This window comes from Dioscorea cayenensis, chromosome 16 (assembly GCF_009730915.1).
Source record: "Dioscorea cayenensis subsp. rotundata cultivar TDr96_F1 chromosome 16, TDr96_F1_v2_PseudoChromosome.rev07_lg8_w22 25.fasta, whole genome shotgun sequence".
Lineage (NCBI taxonomy): Eukaryota > Viridiplantae > Streptophyta > Magnoliopsida > Dioscoreales > Dioscoreaceae > Dioscorea > Dioscorea cayenensis.
In genome coordinates, this window is record NC_052486.1 from 21,363,145 (window position 1) to 21,375,369 (window position 12,225).

Consider the following 12,225-nt stretch of genomic DNA (forward strand, 5'->3'; position numbering starts at 1 on the left):
AGGAAGAGGATTACTGAGTGTGATGCATTACCTTCCAGTTCTTCATCTATTAAAGGTAATGAATAACACATACTGCATTTTTAATTTTTGAATAGTTTCTCATTTGTTTTTATGATAGAAAATTGAGGTTTGAGCAGCAGAAGAATGATGAGAAGAAATCAAAATATTGAAATGAATACTAGTTACAACTTACAAGTCCATGAAAAACACCATAAATACCTGTGCTAAGAAAGAGGTTTACATTCATGTCACGGCTAAGTGAGAACAAGTGACTAATAGTCTTTATCGTGCAGAGAGAGTGAGTGAGCTCTTACCTATTATTTGGCTTATTTTTTAATCTTTTTCCTTGTTAGAACTAGATTCAGCTTCATTTGCTTGTAGGTAAGACAGGATTAGATGCAAGAATGAGGTTAGTTAGTTAGTTAATACCATGGCTTGCTTAATACTTTTTGAATCAATACATGTCTTGTGTGGTCTTTTTACTGTCAGCTAATCAATGATATTTGATGAGATAACTAATTATTATCAGTTACTATGAAGGCAGATTAAGGCATATGCTCTTCGAGTAGCTTAGAACTGTTGAATGTTCCAAGCATATCAGGTATGAAGTTCATCTCAAATTGGTTTTTGCAGTTCCCATTAATGAAGCTTGCAGCCATTAACCTGGAAATGAGCAAAACCTTTCAAAAGGAGCACGGCATTGTTGTATCACGGGTTCTTTGTATCTGAAGTTAAGGTGTACTTATCCTAAGTTAGAATAATTGCTTATTTGCCATCAGTGAAAGGCCACCAGAGGTTAAATCTTCATTTAGCGCTTGGTAACGGAGTTTTCTAGCATAGCAAAACCGAAGACCGCGAAGGAGGCCACCAAAGGTGAAATCTTTACTAAGTTTTATGAGGCCAAGTCACTCCACAACAAAAAATTTTTAAGAGGAAGCTCTATTCTTTGTCAATGGTGGAATCCACATCAATGAAAGAGCACCTGAACACACTGAGTACTTTATATTCCTAACTCACATTATTGGGACATAAAATAGAGTTAGGTGAATGTATAGAACTTCTACTCCAAAGTCTACTAAATTTATATGATCAGGAAGTGATTCAAGTCCCCACGGGCATTCTAGCCTTCGATGACATTGCAGCTATTATTGTGGAGGGAGAGAGTTGGCGTAAGAATAAGGAAGGCACGATGGCAAATTCACAATAAGAGGAGGCCTTTACTGTAAAGAGAGGAAGACCAATAGAATGTAGCCCCAGTAGGAGCTACAATCATGGCAGATTAAATTGAAGGAGTAAGAAGACTTTCAAGTGCTACCATTGTGGCAAGAAAGGTCACTTAGAGATGGATTGTATGAGTCTAAATAACAAAGATTCTAATCCTCAAGGAAATGTTGCAAACACTTCATATGATGGATATGCCATGGTGTGTGAAGAAGCAACGACAACAAGTAAAAGATTTGTTGAAGTATTGCTTCTCGATTGAGCAAAAACATTTCACATGACCTTTCAAAGTGAATGGTTCCATCACTATAAAACTTATCTCTAGGGGATTTGTGTACAGCTGCAACGATCAAGCCCTTAAGATCCTTGGCATTGGCATTATCAGACTGAAGATGCATGATGACATAGTTCAGACCATTCAAGAAGTTCGACATGTGAAAGGCTTGAAGAAGAAATTGTTGTCTATAGGAAAACTTGAGGATCTTGGTTGCAAAATTGAAGTCCAGAATAAAAAAATGAAGGTAATTCAAGGAGCTATTGTATGTGTGAAAAGAGACAAAATAGCTACAAATTTATACATGATGAAGGGAGAAACTTGGGAAGAAGGAAAAGCTTAAGTTGCCACAAGTAGTCCAAATCAAAAGATGCACAATGACATGACACAGGAAACTTAGATACATGTTGGAGCAAGGAATGAAGACTCTTACAGAAAGAAATCTACTTCAAGGTCTCACAAAGATAACACTACCCTTTTGTGAGCAAGCAACATCGACTAAAGTTCAACACATCTAATTCTAAAAGTAAAGCAATTCTAGAATTAGTCCACTATCATGTATAACAAACACTAGTTACATCCCCGGGAGGAGCAAATTATTTTGTATAATTTATTAACGATTATTCCATAAGATATTGGGTGTATCCTAGTAAGAGGAAGACAGATATGATTCAAGTCTTCAAATTTTACAAAGCGCAGGTGGAACTTGAATTTGGCTTGAGGACAGATAATGGAAGAGAGTATACTGGTAAAGAATTTGAAAAATTCTCCTAGTAAGAAATCAAAAGGCAATTCACATCATACACTCCTCAACAAAATAGAAGGGCAGAGCGGATGAACAGGATTCTGTTAGAAAGAGCTAGAACAGTGATGGAAGTTGCAGGCTTAGACAAGAAATTTTGGGCAGAAGCAGTCAGATTGCCTATTATGTGGTTAATCATGCACCTCAACAAAATGGAGTAGTAGAGCGGATGAACATGACTCTATTGCAAAGAACAAGAGCTATGATAAAAATGTAGGCTTAGACAAGAAATTCTATTAAGAAGAAGTCAGCACCGCCTGTTATTTAGTGAATCGGACTACATAAACTTCAATCGAGTTGAAGACACTGATGGAGATATGGAATAGTAAGCAGTGGACTATTGAAACCTTCATAAATTTGGAAGTTTTGTGTATATGATGTATAATTCCCCAATAAACTACAAAATTAGACCCAAAATCCAGAAAATGTATATTCTTAGGATATGCTAATGGAGTTAAGGGGTACCTCATGTGGGATTCCAATACTGAAAAGGTCATCATCAGCAGGGATGTTATCTTACTAGAAGATAAAGAACAACAACAAGTAGATGGTGAAAGCACTTTAAAAGAAAGCATATTAACTACAATAATACAAGTAGCTAGGAAAAAAAAGCTGAAGGTACACCATAACAAAAGGTACAGGGGCCAACTAAATCTGAAATTTCAGAAGTTCGTGGTCAACTCGTACAAGATAGACGTCAAGTTGGCATTATGACTATATAATTGAGGGTAATATTGCATATCGTCTTCTAACTGAGGATGGAGAGCCTTCAACTCTTCAAGAAGCATTAAACAATTTAAATGCATCTAAATGGATGACATCAATGAAAGAATAAATTAAAACTCTTCATAAAAATAGGATATGAGAACTAGTGTCACTATGAGAAGGGAAAAAGCCCATTGGCAACAAATGGGTTTACAAGATCAAGCACAATAGTAATGATCAAGTAGACCGTTATTGTGCTAGATTAGTGGTGAAAGGATATGCTCAGAAGGAAGGAATTGACTTCAGCGTAATATTTTCACTTGCAATTCAACTCACAACAATCTGAGTAGTCCTAGTGATTTGTGCTACATTCGACTTACAACTTAAGCAATTAAATGTTAAGACTACATTTTTCATGGAGATCTTGAAAAAGAGATTTATATGCTCCAGCCAAAAGAATTTGAAGAAAAAGATAAAGAGAACTTGATTTACAGGTTGAACAAATCTCTGCATGGTTTTAAACATGCGGCAAGATGTTGGTACAAGAGATTTGATTCATTCATTATCAGCCTTGTAATCAACAGACTCAATTCAGACCCTTGTGCATATGTCAAGAGATTTTAAGAAGATTTTGTGTTTTTATTATTGTATAATGACGATATGTTGGTAGCAAGCCCCAACAAAGATCGAATCTAGGAGTTGAAGGCGCAATTGGATAGAGAGTTTGAAATGAAGGACTTGGGACTCACAAACAAGATTCTAGAAATGCAAATTCACCAATTCAGAAATAATAGTATAATTTGTTACTTATGTGTAATTAATCGCTCATTGCATCGTGAGTAGGCATTGACTGCACAACCTATTGGACGTCAGCCTTTTTACAGGGCGTTAAATTACAATGCAATTACGTTATGAGCCCATTTTGGTGGGCTCTATATATATACTCCCTCCGGTCCTCCTTATTGTCTATTTTAGTTAATTCATATAGATTAAGAAAACTGGTTGAAATTAGTTGGCAATCTAAATTTTATATTGTAATAATTTTTTTCAAGTTTGTTTTTACTTAAAAATATGTTGTAAAAATGTGTAGTTGAATATAACTAATTAGAAGTTGTAGAGGTACATTAAATATAAAACGGTAAATTTTAAAAAATAATATTTAATATTTCACAAATTTTCTAAATGAACAAAGAAAAAAGACCAACAAAAATCTATAAAATGAAACTGAAGCCACTTGATTTAAGTGGTTAGCTGCACTAAAAATAAATTTCTCGTGTGATATGCGGAGTGGTGAGAAATCGAATCCTCATTGGAGTTAACTCACAAGTGATATCGTAACCCACACTCACACGCCGTAGAGATAGACGCTTATCTCCTTTTAAAAAAAAAACTCTAAGATGAAACAAGTAAAAAGGACCGGAGAGAATATATTTATACACGTATTAATATTTATATTCTCCATCAAAATATATAAATATGTCATGTGTTTTATATCAAAAAAAGATATGTTTTATTAAAAAGATGATATATTAGTAAAAATTTCTATAATCGCATATTTCTTTGATTTTTCTTTAATTTACAATTTTTCATTATTCAATTTTTTCTTCTATAAACAACCAACGAGCACTTTGCACAGTTGATCACAATTTCTTCTAATTAAAATATATATATATATATATATATATATATATATATATATATATATATATATATATATTCTCATAAAACATGGTTCTCAAATGATTGGCTTTTTTTTTTAAATCATTGAAGTTTGGTAAAATTTCAGTTTGATCACTAAGGTTTATTTTATATCTAATTGATTACTCAACTTTTTAATTATTTAGTCAGCAGATCACCTGAGGGATTAATAGCGTGATTAGTTGACGTAGAGGGTCAGAAATCTCAATCAGCTTCATCGGGGACACATCAGCATTAGTTGTCACGTCACATAAGGTTGCCACGTCAGCGACTTCTTCCTCGATCATCCTCCAATAGTGTGAAGGTTTCTGGAGTTCGGCAAAACTTTCAAACCGAATTAATTGCAAAGATGGAGGATGGTTGAAGCTCTATGGCCGACTGGAAAATCTCAATGGTTTTCTTTTTTGTTCTGTTTGAAGCCTTAGGGCTCGAAGAAACTTGGTGAAATTTCTTTTTTGTTCCATGTTACACATGGAAGGCCTTTTCATTGTTGAATTTGGATGCCCTTAAAATCATTCATTCATGGTGAATTCACTCATTGAAACGAGTTGATTTACATTATAAGTAACTCAGGTTTGTGGTAATTTCATACGAAATTAAATGTATATTAATTTGGTTAAGCTCTTGAAATCAGGTTAAGTTTTTTTTTTTATAAGTTCCTGAAATAAGGTTAAGTTTATGAAATTAAATGTACAGTAACTTATGCATCCATCTCTAGGGTTTCAAATAGAACAAAAAAAACCATTGAGATTTTCCGACTAGCCCTAGGGCTCCAAACCTTCAACCATCCTCCATCTTTGCAATTAATTTGGTTCAAAGGTTTTGCTAAATCCAACAAGACACGGTCAGGAACTTCACAACGCTCACTCCCCAATGAAGCTGACTGGGATTTCCAGGCCTCTATGTCAGCGAATCACACCCTTAATCCTTCAGGTGATCTGTCGGTGAAATAATTAAAAAGTTGAGTGATCAATTAGATACAAAATAAACGTTAATAATCAAACTGAAATTTTTTCAAACTTCAGTGATTTATATAAAAATAAATAAATAAACTGAAATGTTCTGCTACTTCTACCCCCTTTTTTTTTAAAAAAAAATAAAGGGTTACAAATATCTTCTGTTTTTTTTTTAAACTAATATAAAAGCTAATGTTTTCCCCGGCGTCCTCCAAACCAAGAGCTTCCAATGATTTTCCGAAGGCCCTCTTTCGTTCCTTCGTTCTCGCGCTTCCTCCAATTCTCCAGCGGGTTTCACAAGCCGGCGGCGAACGCCGGAGCCCCCTCCACCCACGGAATCCACGTCTTCCACTGCCCGGTACCATCCAATCTCATCTCTCTTTCCCCGATCCTAATGAATCCCTTGAGATTCATGCATTAGGGCTGATCTTTGTGCAGGATGAAGTGGGGATCGTTGCGAAGCTATCCGAATGCATTGCATCCCATGGCGGCAACATCCACAGCGTCGACGTCTTTGTCCCCGATAACAAGCCAGTCTTCTACTCCAGAAGGTTTGTCGGAGAATCATTGAGAGATTTAGAATTTGTTGATTTTACATATATATATATATATATAATGAGATGAATTTGAGATTGATGTGATTCATTGATTTCATATTATCTGAAATTATATTGTATTTTGGTGTATTTTACACAGTTAAATGATGCAACTTGGCAGTGAATTTGTGTTTGATCCTGCTCGGTGGTCGAGAGATGCTTTGGAGAATGATTTTCGGAAGTTGGGGAAGCTCTTCAATGCAGAGAGATCGGTTGTTCGCGTTCCTGATCTAGATCCAAACTATAAGATTGCAGTGTTTGCGTCAAAGCAGGTATGTCATTTACTCAAAAGTTTGGATTTTTATTGCATCTTGACAAAGCTCCTGTTCGTTTTTGCTTCAAGACCTTATAAACTTTTACAAAATTGAGCAATTTATATTTGTATTTCTTGTAACTTTATATTTATTTTTTGTTAACTTTTCGCAGGATCATTGTTTAGTTGACTTGCTATACCGATGGCAAGAGGGAAGACTCCCAGTGGATATCAATTGTGTGATAAGGTGGTATTGTATTAATTTCAGGTTCGGTTTTTTTATCAGAAGTTTCTATTTTTCTTAAACCTTTTATAATGTGAATGTTGCAGCAACCATGATAGAGCTTCAAATAATCATGTTATTCGTTTTCTTGAGAGCCATGGGATTCCATATCATTACTTGCCAATAACTTCAGGAAACAAGAGAGAAGAGGAGATTTTGAATTTAGTTGCAGATACTGATTTCCTTGTGCTTGCTAGATATATGCAGGTATGCTTTTTTGGTTTATGTTATTATAAAAATTTCAGCCTTGTTTATATCACTTTGATTTTTGACTATATAAAAAACCTAGTTTGTTATTATATCAATTGCTTTATTTTTATTGAATTTATGACAGCAATTCTATTAACAAGACTGATGAATGTATCCTTTTGATCTCAAAATTAATTAATAAGGCTCCAACTTGATAAAAGTCACAAACTCCATCAATATCTAAACATGGCAGGTTATGTTGTCCTTAGTTATACTTGTAGACCTGGAGGTTTTTGTAAGTGAAAAAATTCAGAAGATGCTGAATCTTGTTTGAAGGAGGCAAAGAGCTCAAGTAATTTTCATATCACTCTTTTTTTAGCTCATAAAATGTTTCTTCTTCAAAATAATGATTTTTGGAGCCATGTTCTTTTGGTATTGTAGAGCGTAACTGAATGAGTATAATAAACAAGAAATAAAATCCACATTGGTTTTCTGTTGACCACATCCCTTGACATATCTTACTGGCTTGTTTAGTGTGGCTTTTGAAGGTCATTTTTTCATTCCATTTACTATGATGTCCATCCATCTTCTTCATTTGTCTCCAAATTTTTTCTCCACAAAAAGAAAACTATGCTCTTAAAGAAAATTAAAGTGTTTGAATGAGAAAATAGCATATTAGTAGTTCTGTTGAAATGTTTAAGCATCTGAGTTTGTTTAGTTCTATCAGAATGGCTTATCAAATGCTTTTGACCTACCGGGTGCACACCCGGCGGATGAGGATAATCAGCCATTGCTTTGAACCAATGGATCAGCTTCTGTTTATACTCTTCTAGGACTATCTCTAGGCTATTTGAATAAATCATCTGAAAATTTATGTGTAAAGAACTGAAGGCAAAGATGACTTTATATAGTTATATGATTATTGCAGGTATTTTCTGGAAGATTTTTGGCAGCATATGGTAAAGACGTAATTAACATCCACCATGGTCTTCTCCCATCTTTCAAGGGTGGCCATCCCTCCAAACAGGTTATTGTTTATTGTTACACTGAATTTGTTTAAAACTATTGCCTTTTCTTTCGTTCTTTGTTATTAACCTTTACTATAATCGCAGGCATATGATGCTGGGGTGAAATTGATTGGTGCCACAACTCACTTTGTTACCGAAGAACTTGATGCGGGTCCAATTATAGAACAAATGGTAAGTTTATTATTATATCTTATATTTATGTACCTACTTGTGTGATAGGCTCATATATGTATGTTCAAGTGTAGATCACATTTGTACAACACAAATCCACTAGGACAACCATTCTTCATTTTTCAAGTATTGTTGATCCGTGATTTATGACAAATATTGAGCATCTCGGTGTTTGACCCAAGATTGTTTAATATAATCTTGGCCAAGACTCCTTAAACTTAGCATGCTCAATTTTAGAGATTTATGCATGATGATGATAGCATAGAATTGTAGTAACTACTTCCTCATGGGTGTATGATGTAGACTAGCTCTTCGGAATGAAATTATTCACTGCAAGGTTATTAACCAGGAATAGTCTAATCCTGTTGTTAATATTTGTTACTCACCCCATACTCACCAGAAATGGCATTAGTGAAAAGAATGATCATCTAATTTATTAGACTACTACTAATGTTGAAATTAAACAATTTCAAGATGTGACACCATTGTAGTGTCAAGTTTGTAGTCAAGCATGTGACCCTTCGCTTCCAGCCTTACATATAACTGTCTGGATCTGTTGTACTGTAGGAACTAGAACATGAATCCTCAAATCGTGGTGTATGGTTTTCAGTTCAATTACTCTCTATTTTCCATTTCCAACGGAAATATTGCCTGGACTGCTTATTTCATACAGGTTGAAAGGGTTTCTCACAGAGATACCTTAGAAAGCTTTGTACAAAAATCTGAGAACCTGGAGAAGCAATGTCTGGCACAAGCAATTAGATCATATTGTGAGCTTCGGGTGCTCCCTTACGAATCTAACAGAACCGTTGTATTCTGACAATTGGTGTCCGGTGTGGGAATATGTACATTACATTATTTATTATTTGCATGAAAAAGAAACTTGCTTTATTTGCTCATTTGGTCACCACTGGTATTCTTTCATTCTATAACTTCATGACTTCACAGGTATCATAGTGGCAATATGGTTGTTCTTAGTTGCCTAAGGAAGGTACTCACTTGATCATTAACTTAGCTTTTCATATGTGCAGGTAGACATGAGCTCTTAAAATATTTGTTCTTTACTTTTTCATACACATTTTTCTTCTCTTCATTGTGGTGGCAAAACTAGCCATACATTAGGTCTCTTTCACCAAGGTTCAAGAACTCAAATGATTTCTCTACTTGTTCTGTTCCTCTGCTTATCTCATACACTTGTTGAAGCAAGTTCTGTACTCCTTCCACCCATTTCTGCTTGCAGATCTGGTTCTCACACTCAAAGATCAGAAGACCTTGAGCTGTTTTCAGTGCGAAGGAGCAACCATCTTCAGCAGTCCGTTTCACTGGTGCCAACCGTGCAGGAACCTCATCATACACCGCATAGACAACAGCTGATCATCACAACAGCGCAAAGTAAGAATCACTCAAAACCTCTAACTTCGCAATACAATTATGCAGTATGAACCACAACTCACTCTTTTTCTTCTTTGAGAGGGCACCACCCAAGTGTTTGCTTTTCAGCTTCACTATAACCTGTAATAAAATTATATCTCAGTTATCATTATATTTGCTACACTAACAATCCTTATTCTTCTTAATATTTCCATATTTTATTACCACTCTACCTGTGATTTCTTGTTGATGTAAACCGATGCTCGCTTCCAGCGTAAGGTCCCTGCAATTGCATGTCAATTTATCAGAACTTGCTCTGTCTCATTCTAAACCTCGCAAACCTTATTCGTACCGTTTCCTGTGCGTTTGAGCAGGTCACCTTCTTTGCACCAGATATCCGGGCTGCTCAACTGGCTCTTCTCATAAGGTATGACTGCCGCATTGCTCCTTGCTTCCCTTTGTACTCTCATTTTCAGTGTCGCAGCTCCACGCAAAGCTGATCACAAGTACAAGTGTTTTCTTATTGTTATTGATCAATGAATCTCAACATTCACTATAACAGCATTTTAGCATTCTGAATTTCCCACCTGTAGCTGCTGCTGCAGTGAGTGTCATGAGGTCTCCAGGAGTTCTAACATCGACGGCCGATCTAACAGCCGAGGCCACCAAGTCATGCTCCGCACCGGCTTGCTCTGCAATCTCTATACAATGTGATGCCAAGAGCTCTGTTGCAGAGGCTAGCACTGAACTCATTTTCGAGCTTTCGTTTTCCAGGCTCACACTTGCAGCCAAGGCGGCCACTGCTGATGCTACTCCGGCGACACTCACCGCCGCATGAATGCGCGCCTTCTCTGCTCTTGCTCTCTCTTTGCTCTTCACTTTGCACCTGTTAGTCTCTCTATTGTGAAACCATTTTTTTGCAGTTGAGTGCCGGGCTACAAGTGAATTAACCACATTGGATACCTGCAGCATAAATATTCATTTATCAACCGAACTTTTCAAAAACAAAATTTGTTTTGATTTATATTAGCATACCTTGCATATATATATAGTCTCAAAAAAAATTGCCATGCTTTGTATAGTTACATTTCCTTGATACATGCAAATTGTTAAAAAGAAACAATTTTATTTTGATTAAAAAAGCCTTTATTAACCTTGTTCCTTTTTTTAAAAAAAAAAAAAATTTTTGGGCATCTATACCCTTACCAAATTTGTAATGCTTTGTATACTCCTATATAAGTACATTAATAAAATTCAAAATTAGCCAATAGCCCTTCTCTATTTATTTGTTTTCTCTCTCTCCTTCAAACATTAAAACATCCACTGTATATTTAACACTTCAAAGAGTTCTAAATAAAAAAACAAAGATAATTTAACTTCAGGGGAGTTTAAACTAAATTCCAGAATATAAAAGGGACTAAAAAGGAAACTCACACAGCGCTGTTGATGCTGCGATGAAGTAGTGAAGACCAAGCTCTCCGGAACGATGATCTCCGGCACGGTCTCTCAAGCGAAGCCCTTGCTCTTCTTCCCAGCGAGCAAAGCTTTCGAAATCTCCGACGCCGAAACACTCCACGACCTTGCCAAGAACTCCATCGGCTCCTTCGGTGTCTGCGGCGGTGGTATCAATGGCATCACCCCTCTCTTCTCCATCTCCATCTCCATCTCCATCTCCATCTCCACTTCCTCTCCCTCCTCAACAACAATCAACTCCTTCCGCTCACTCCTTCCTCTTCCCCAGAGGGTACGCCCCTTTTCTCCATCACTTAAATGTTTGGATGCACACAAAAGTGTTTGTGAAAAATGCCTGAAAGAAGGGAGAGAGGTAATCAACCCTAGGATTATTATGGGTTAGAGATAAGGGATTGAATGGAATATGGAATATATATATAGAGAGAGAGAGAGAGGAGGAGGAGAGAAGGAGGAAAGGAGTGGGGGTTGGGGAGACAAGGGGGAGACAAGGTTGTGGTGGCTTTAGAGTACTCTGTTTTTCTTTTCCGCCATTGTTGTTCCTCCTGATTGGATTGTTGGCCGGGTGCTTGTTTTTCTCTCTCTCTCTCTCTCTCTCTCTCTCTCTTTTTGCTATATATATATATATATATATATTTCGCCTTTTTTAATTAAAAGATTAGGGATAAAATGAATGATGAATAATGAACTTTCTAGTGTTGTTGTTTCGCTTTTATTTTATTTTTGCTTTATAATACGTGAATTGGTCTTTCTAATTTTTCTCTTAAGTAGTCACTCTATTATGAAAATGGTTTTTATTTGAGTCGAGTTTCTTTCAAAAATAGGTCGATTATTGGTTTGTATTTTTTTGAAAATTAGAGGGATTTAAATGGAAAGAGATTAAAGGTAGAGGGATTAGATTTGGTCGTTTTCAAAAGTAGAGGATTAGTTGGGTTGCGTTTAAGTAGAGGATGAAAGAAAGAGCAGAGGAATCGATTCGGGTATTATATCTTTATTTTTATTAATATTATTATTTTTTTATAAAGTGAAAAAGTCGTGTAATTAAGGGACGTGCACGAGATTGGAAAAGTAAACATCTAATTCTACACTCTTACTTGGGAATGCTGGGGCTTGGATTATATCTTTTACTTTTAATTTAATTTAATTTAATGTGATTTTTTTTATATATAATTGGAAAGATATTAGTGATTGTATATGTACTATTAAAA

At 35.7% G+C, this 12,225-nt stretch overlaps 2 protein-coding genes across 4 annotated transcripts; one reads left to right on the plus strand and one right to left on the minus strand.

The window, feature by feature from the left end:
• The first annotated feature begins 5,859 nt into the window (after positions 1 to 5,859).
• LOC120279318 (formyltetrahydrofolate deformylase 1, mitochondrial-like) lies at positions 5,860 to 10,509 on the plus strand. 3 transcript variants are annotated; one of them, XM_039286236.1, is made up of 10 exons: positions 5,860 to 6,014; positions 6,095 to 6,207; positions 6,374 to 6,524; positions 6,679 to 6,752; positions 6,836 to 6,995; positions 7,906 to 8,004; positions 8,090 to 8,176; positions 8,850 to 9,568; positions 9,922 to 9,974; positions 10,110 to 10,509. In XM_039286236.1, exons 1-8 carry the CDS (start codon positions 5,886 to 5,888, stop codon positions 8,994 to 8,996), a joined length of 960 nt encoding a protein of 319 aa, XP_039142170.1. In that variant the 5' UTR covers positions 5,860 to 5,885; the 3' UTR covers positions 8,997 to 9,568; positions 9,922 to 9,974; positions 10,110 to 10,509. The 3 variants fall into 3 exon arrangements, with proteins under 3 accessions (XP_039142170.1, XP_039142169.1, XP_039142171.1); XM_039286235.1 differs by having other exon boundaries at positions 10,141 to 10,509; XM_039286237.1 differs by having other exon boundaries at positions 10,153 to 10,509.
• On the minus strand, positions 9,176 to 11,282 carry LOC120279320 (VAN3-binding protein-like). The gene is made up of 6 exons (XM_039286238.1): positions 10,982 to 11,282; positions 10,135 to 10,510; positions 9,900 to 10,043; positions 9,781 to 9,830; positions 9,631 to 9,688; positions 9,176 to 9,546 (listed from the first exon to the last, which is right to left on the minus strand). The coding sequence occupies exons 2-6, from the start codon at positions 10,298 to 10,300 to the stop codon at positions 9,284 to 9,286; spliced, it is 681 nt and encodes a 226-aa protein (XP_039142172.1). The 5' UTR covers positions 10,301 to 10,510; positions 10,982 to 11,282; the 3' UTR covers positions 9,176 to 9,283.
• Positions 11,283 to 12,225: the final 943 nt, after the last annotated feature.

Bases quoted from the DNA above. Each gene is read 5' to 3' on its own strand.
- LOC120279318 (XM_039286236.1), top strand. From the start codon at position 5,886: ATGATTTTCCGAAGGCCCTCTTTCGTTCCTTCGTTCTCGCGCTTCCTC. The intron at 6,208-6,373 runs GTTTGTCGGAGA...GCAACTTGGCAG, and splicing joins CCAGTCTTCTACTCCAGAAG to TGAATTTGTGTTTGATCCTG. The intron at 6,753-6,835 runs GTGGTATTGTAT...TGAATGTTGCAG, and splicing joins GATATCAATTGTGTGATAAG to CAACCATGATAGAGCTTCAA.
- LOC120279320 (XM_039286238.1), bottom strand. From the start codon at position 10,300: ATGAGTTCAGTGCTAGCCTCTGCAACAGAGCTCTTGGCATCACATTGT. The intron at 9,689-9,780 runs GTAGAGTGGTAA...ATTTTATTACAG, and splicing joins ACATCAACAAGAAATCACAG to GTTATAGTGAAGCTGAAAAG. The intron at 9,547-9,630 runs GTGAGTTGTGGT...TGTGATGATCAG, and splicing joins CCTCTCAAAGAAGAAAAAGA to CTGTTGTCTATGCGGTGTAT.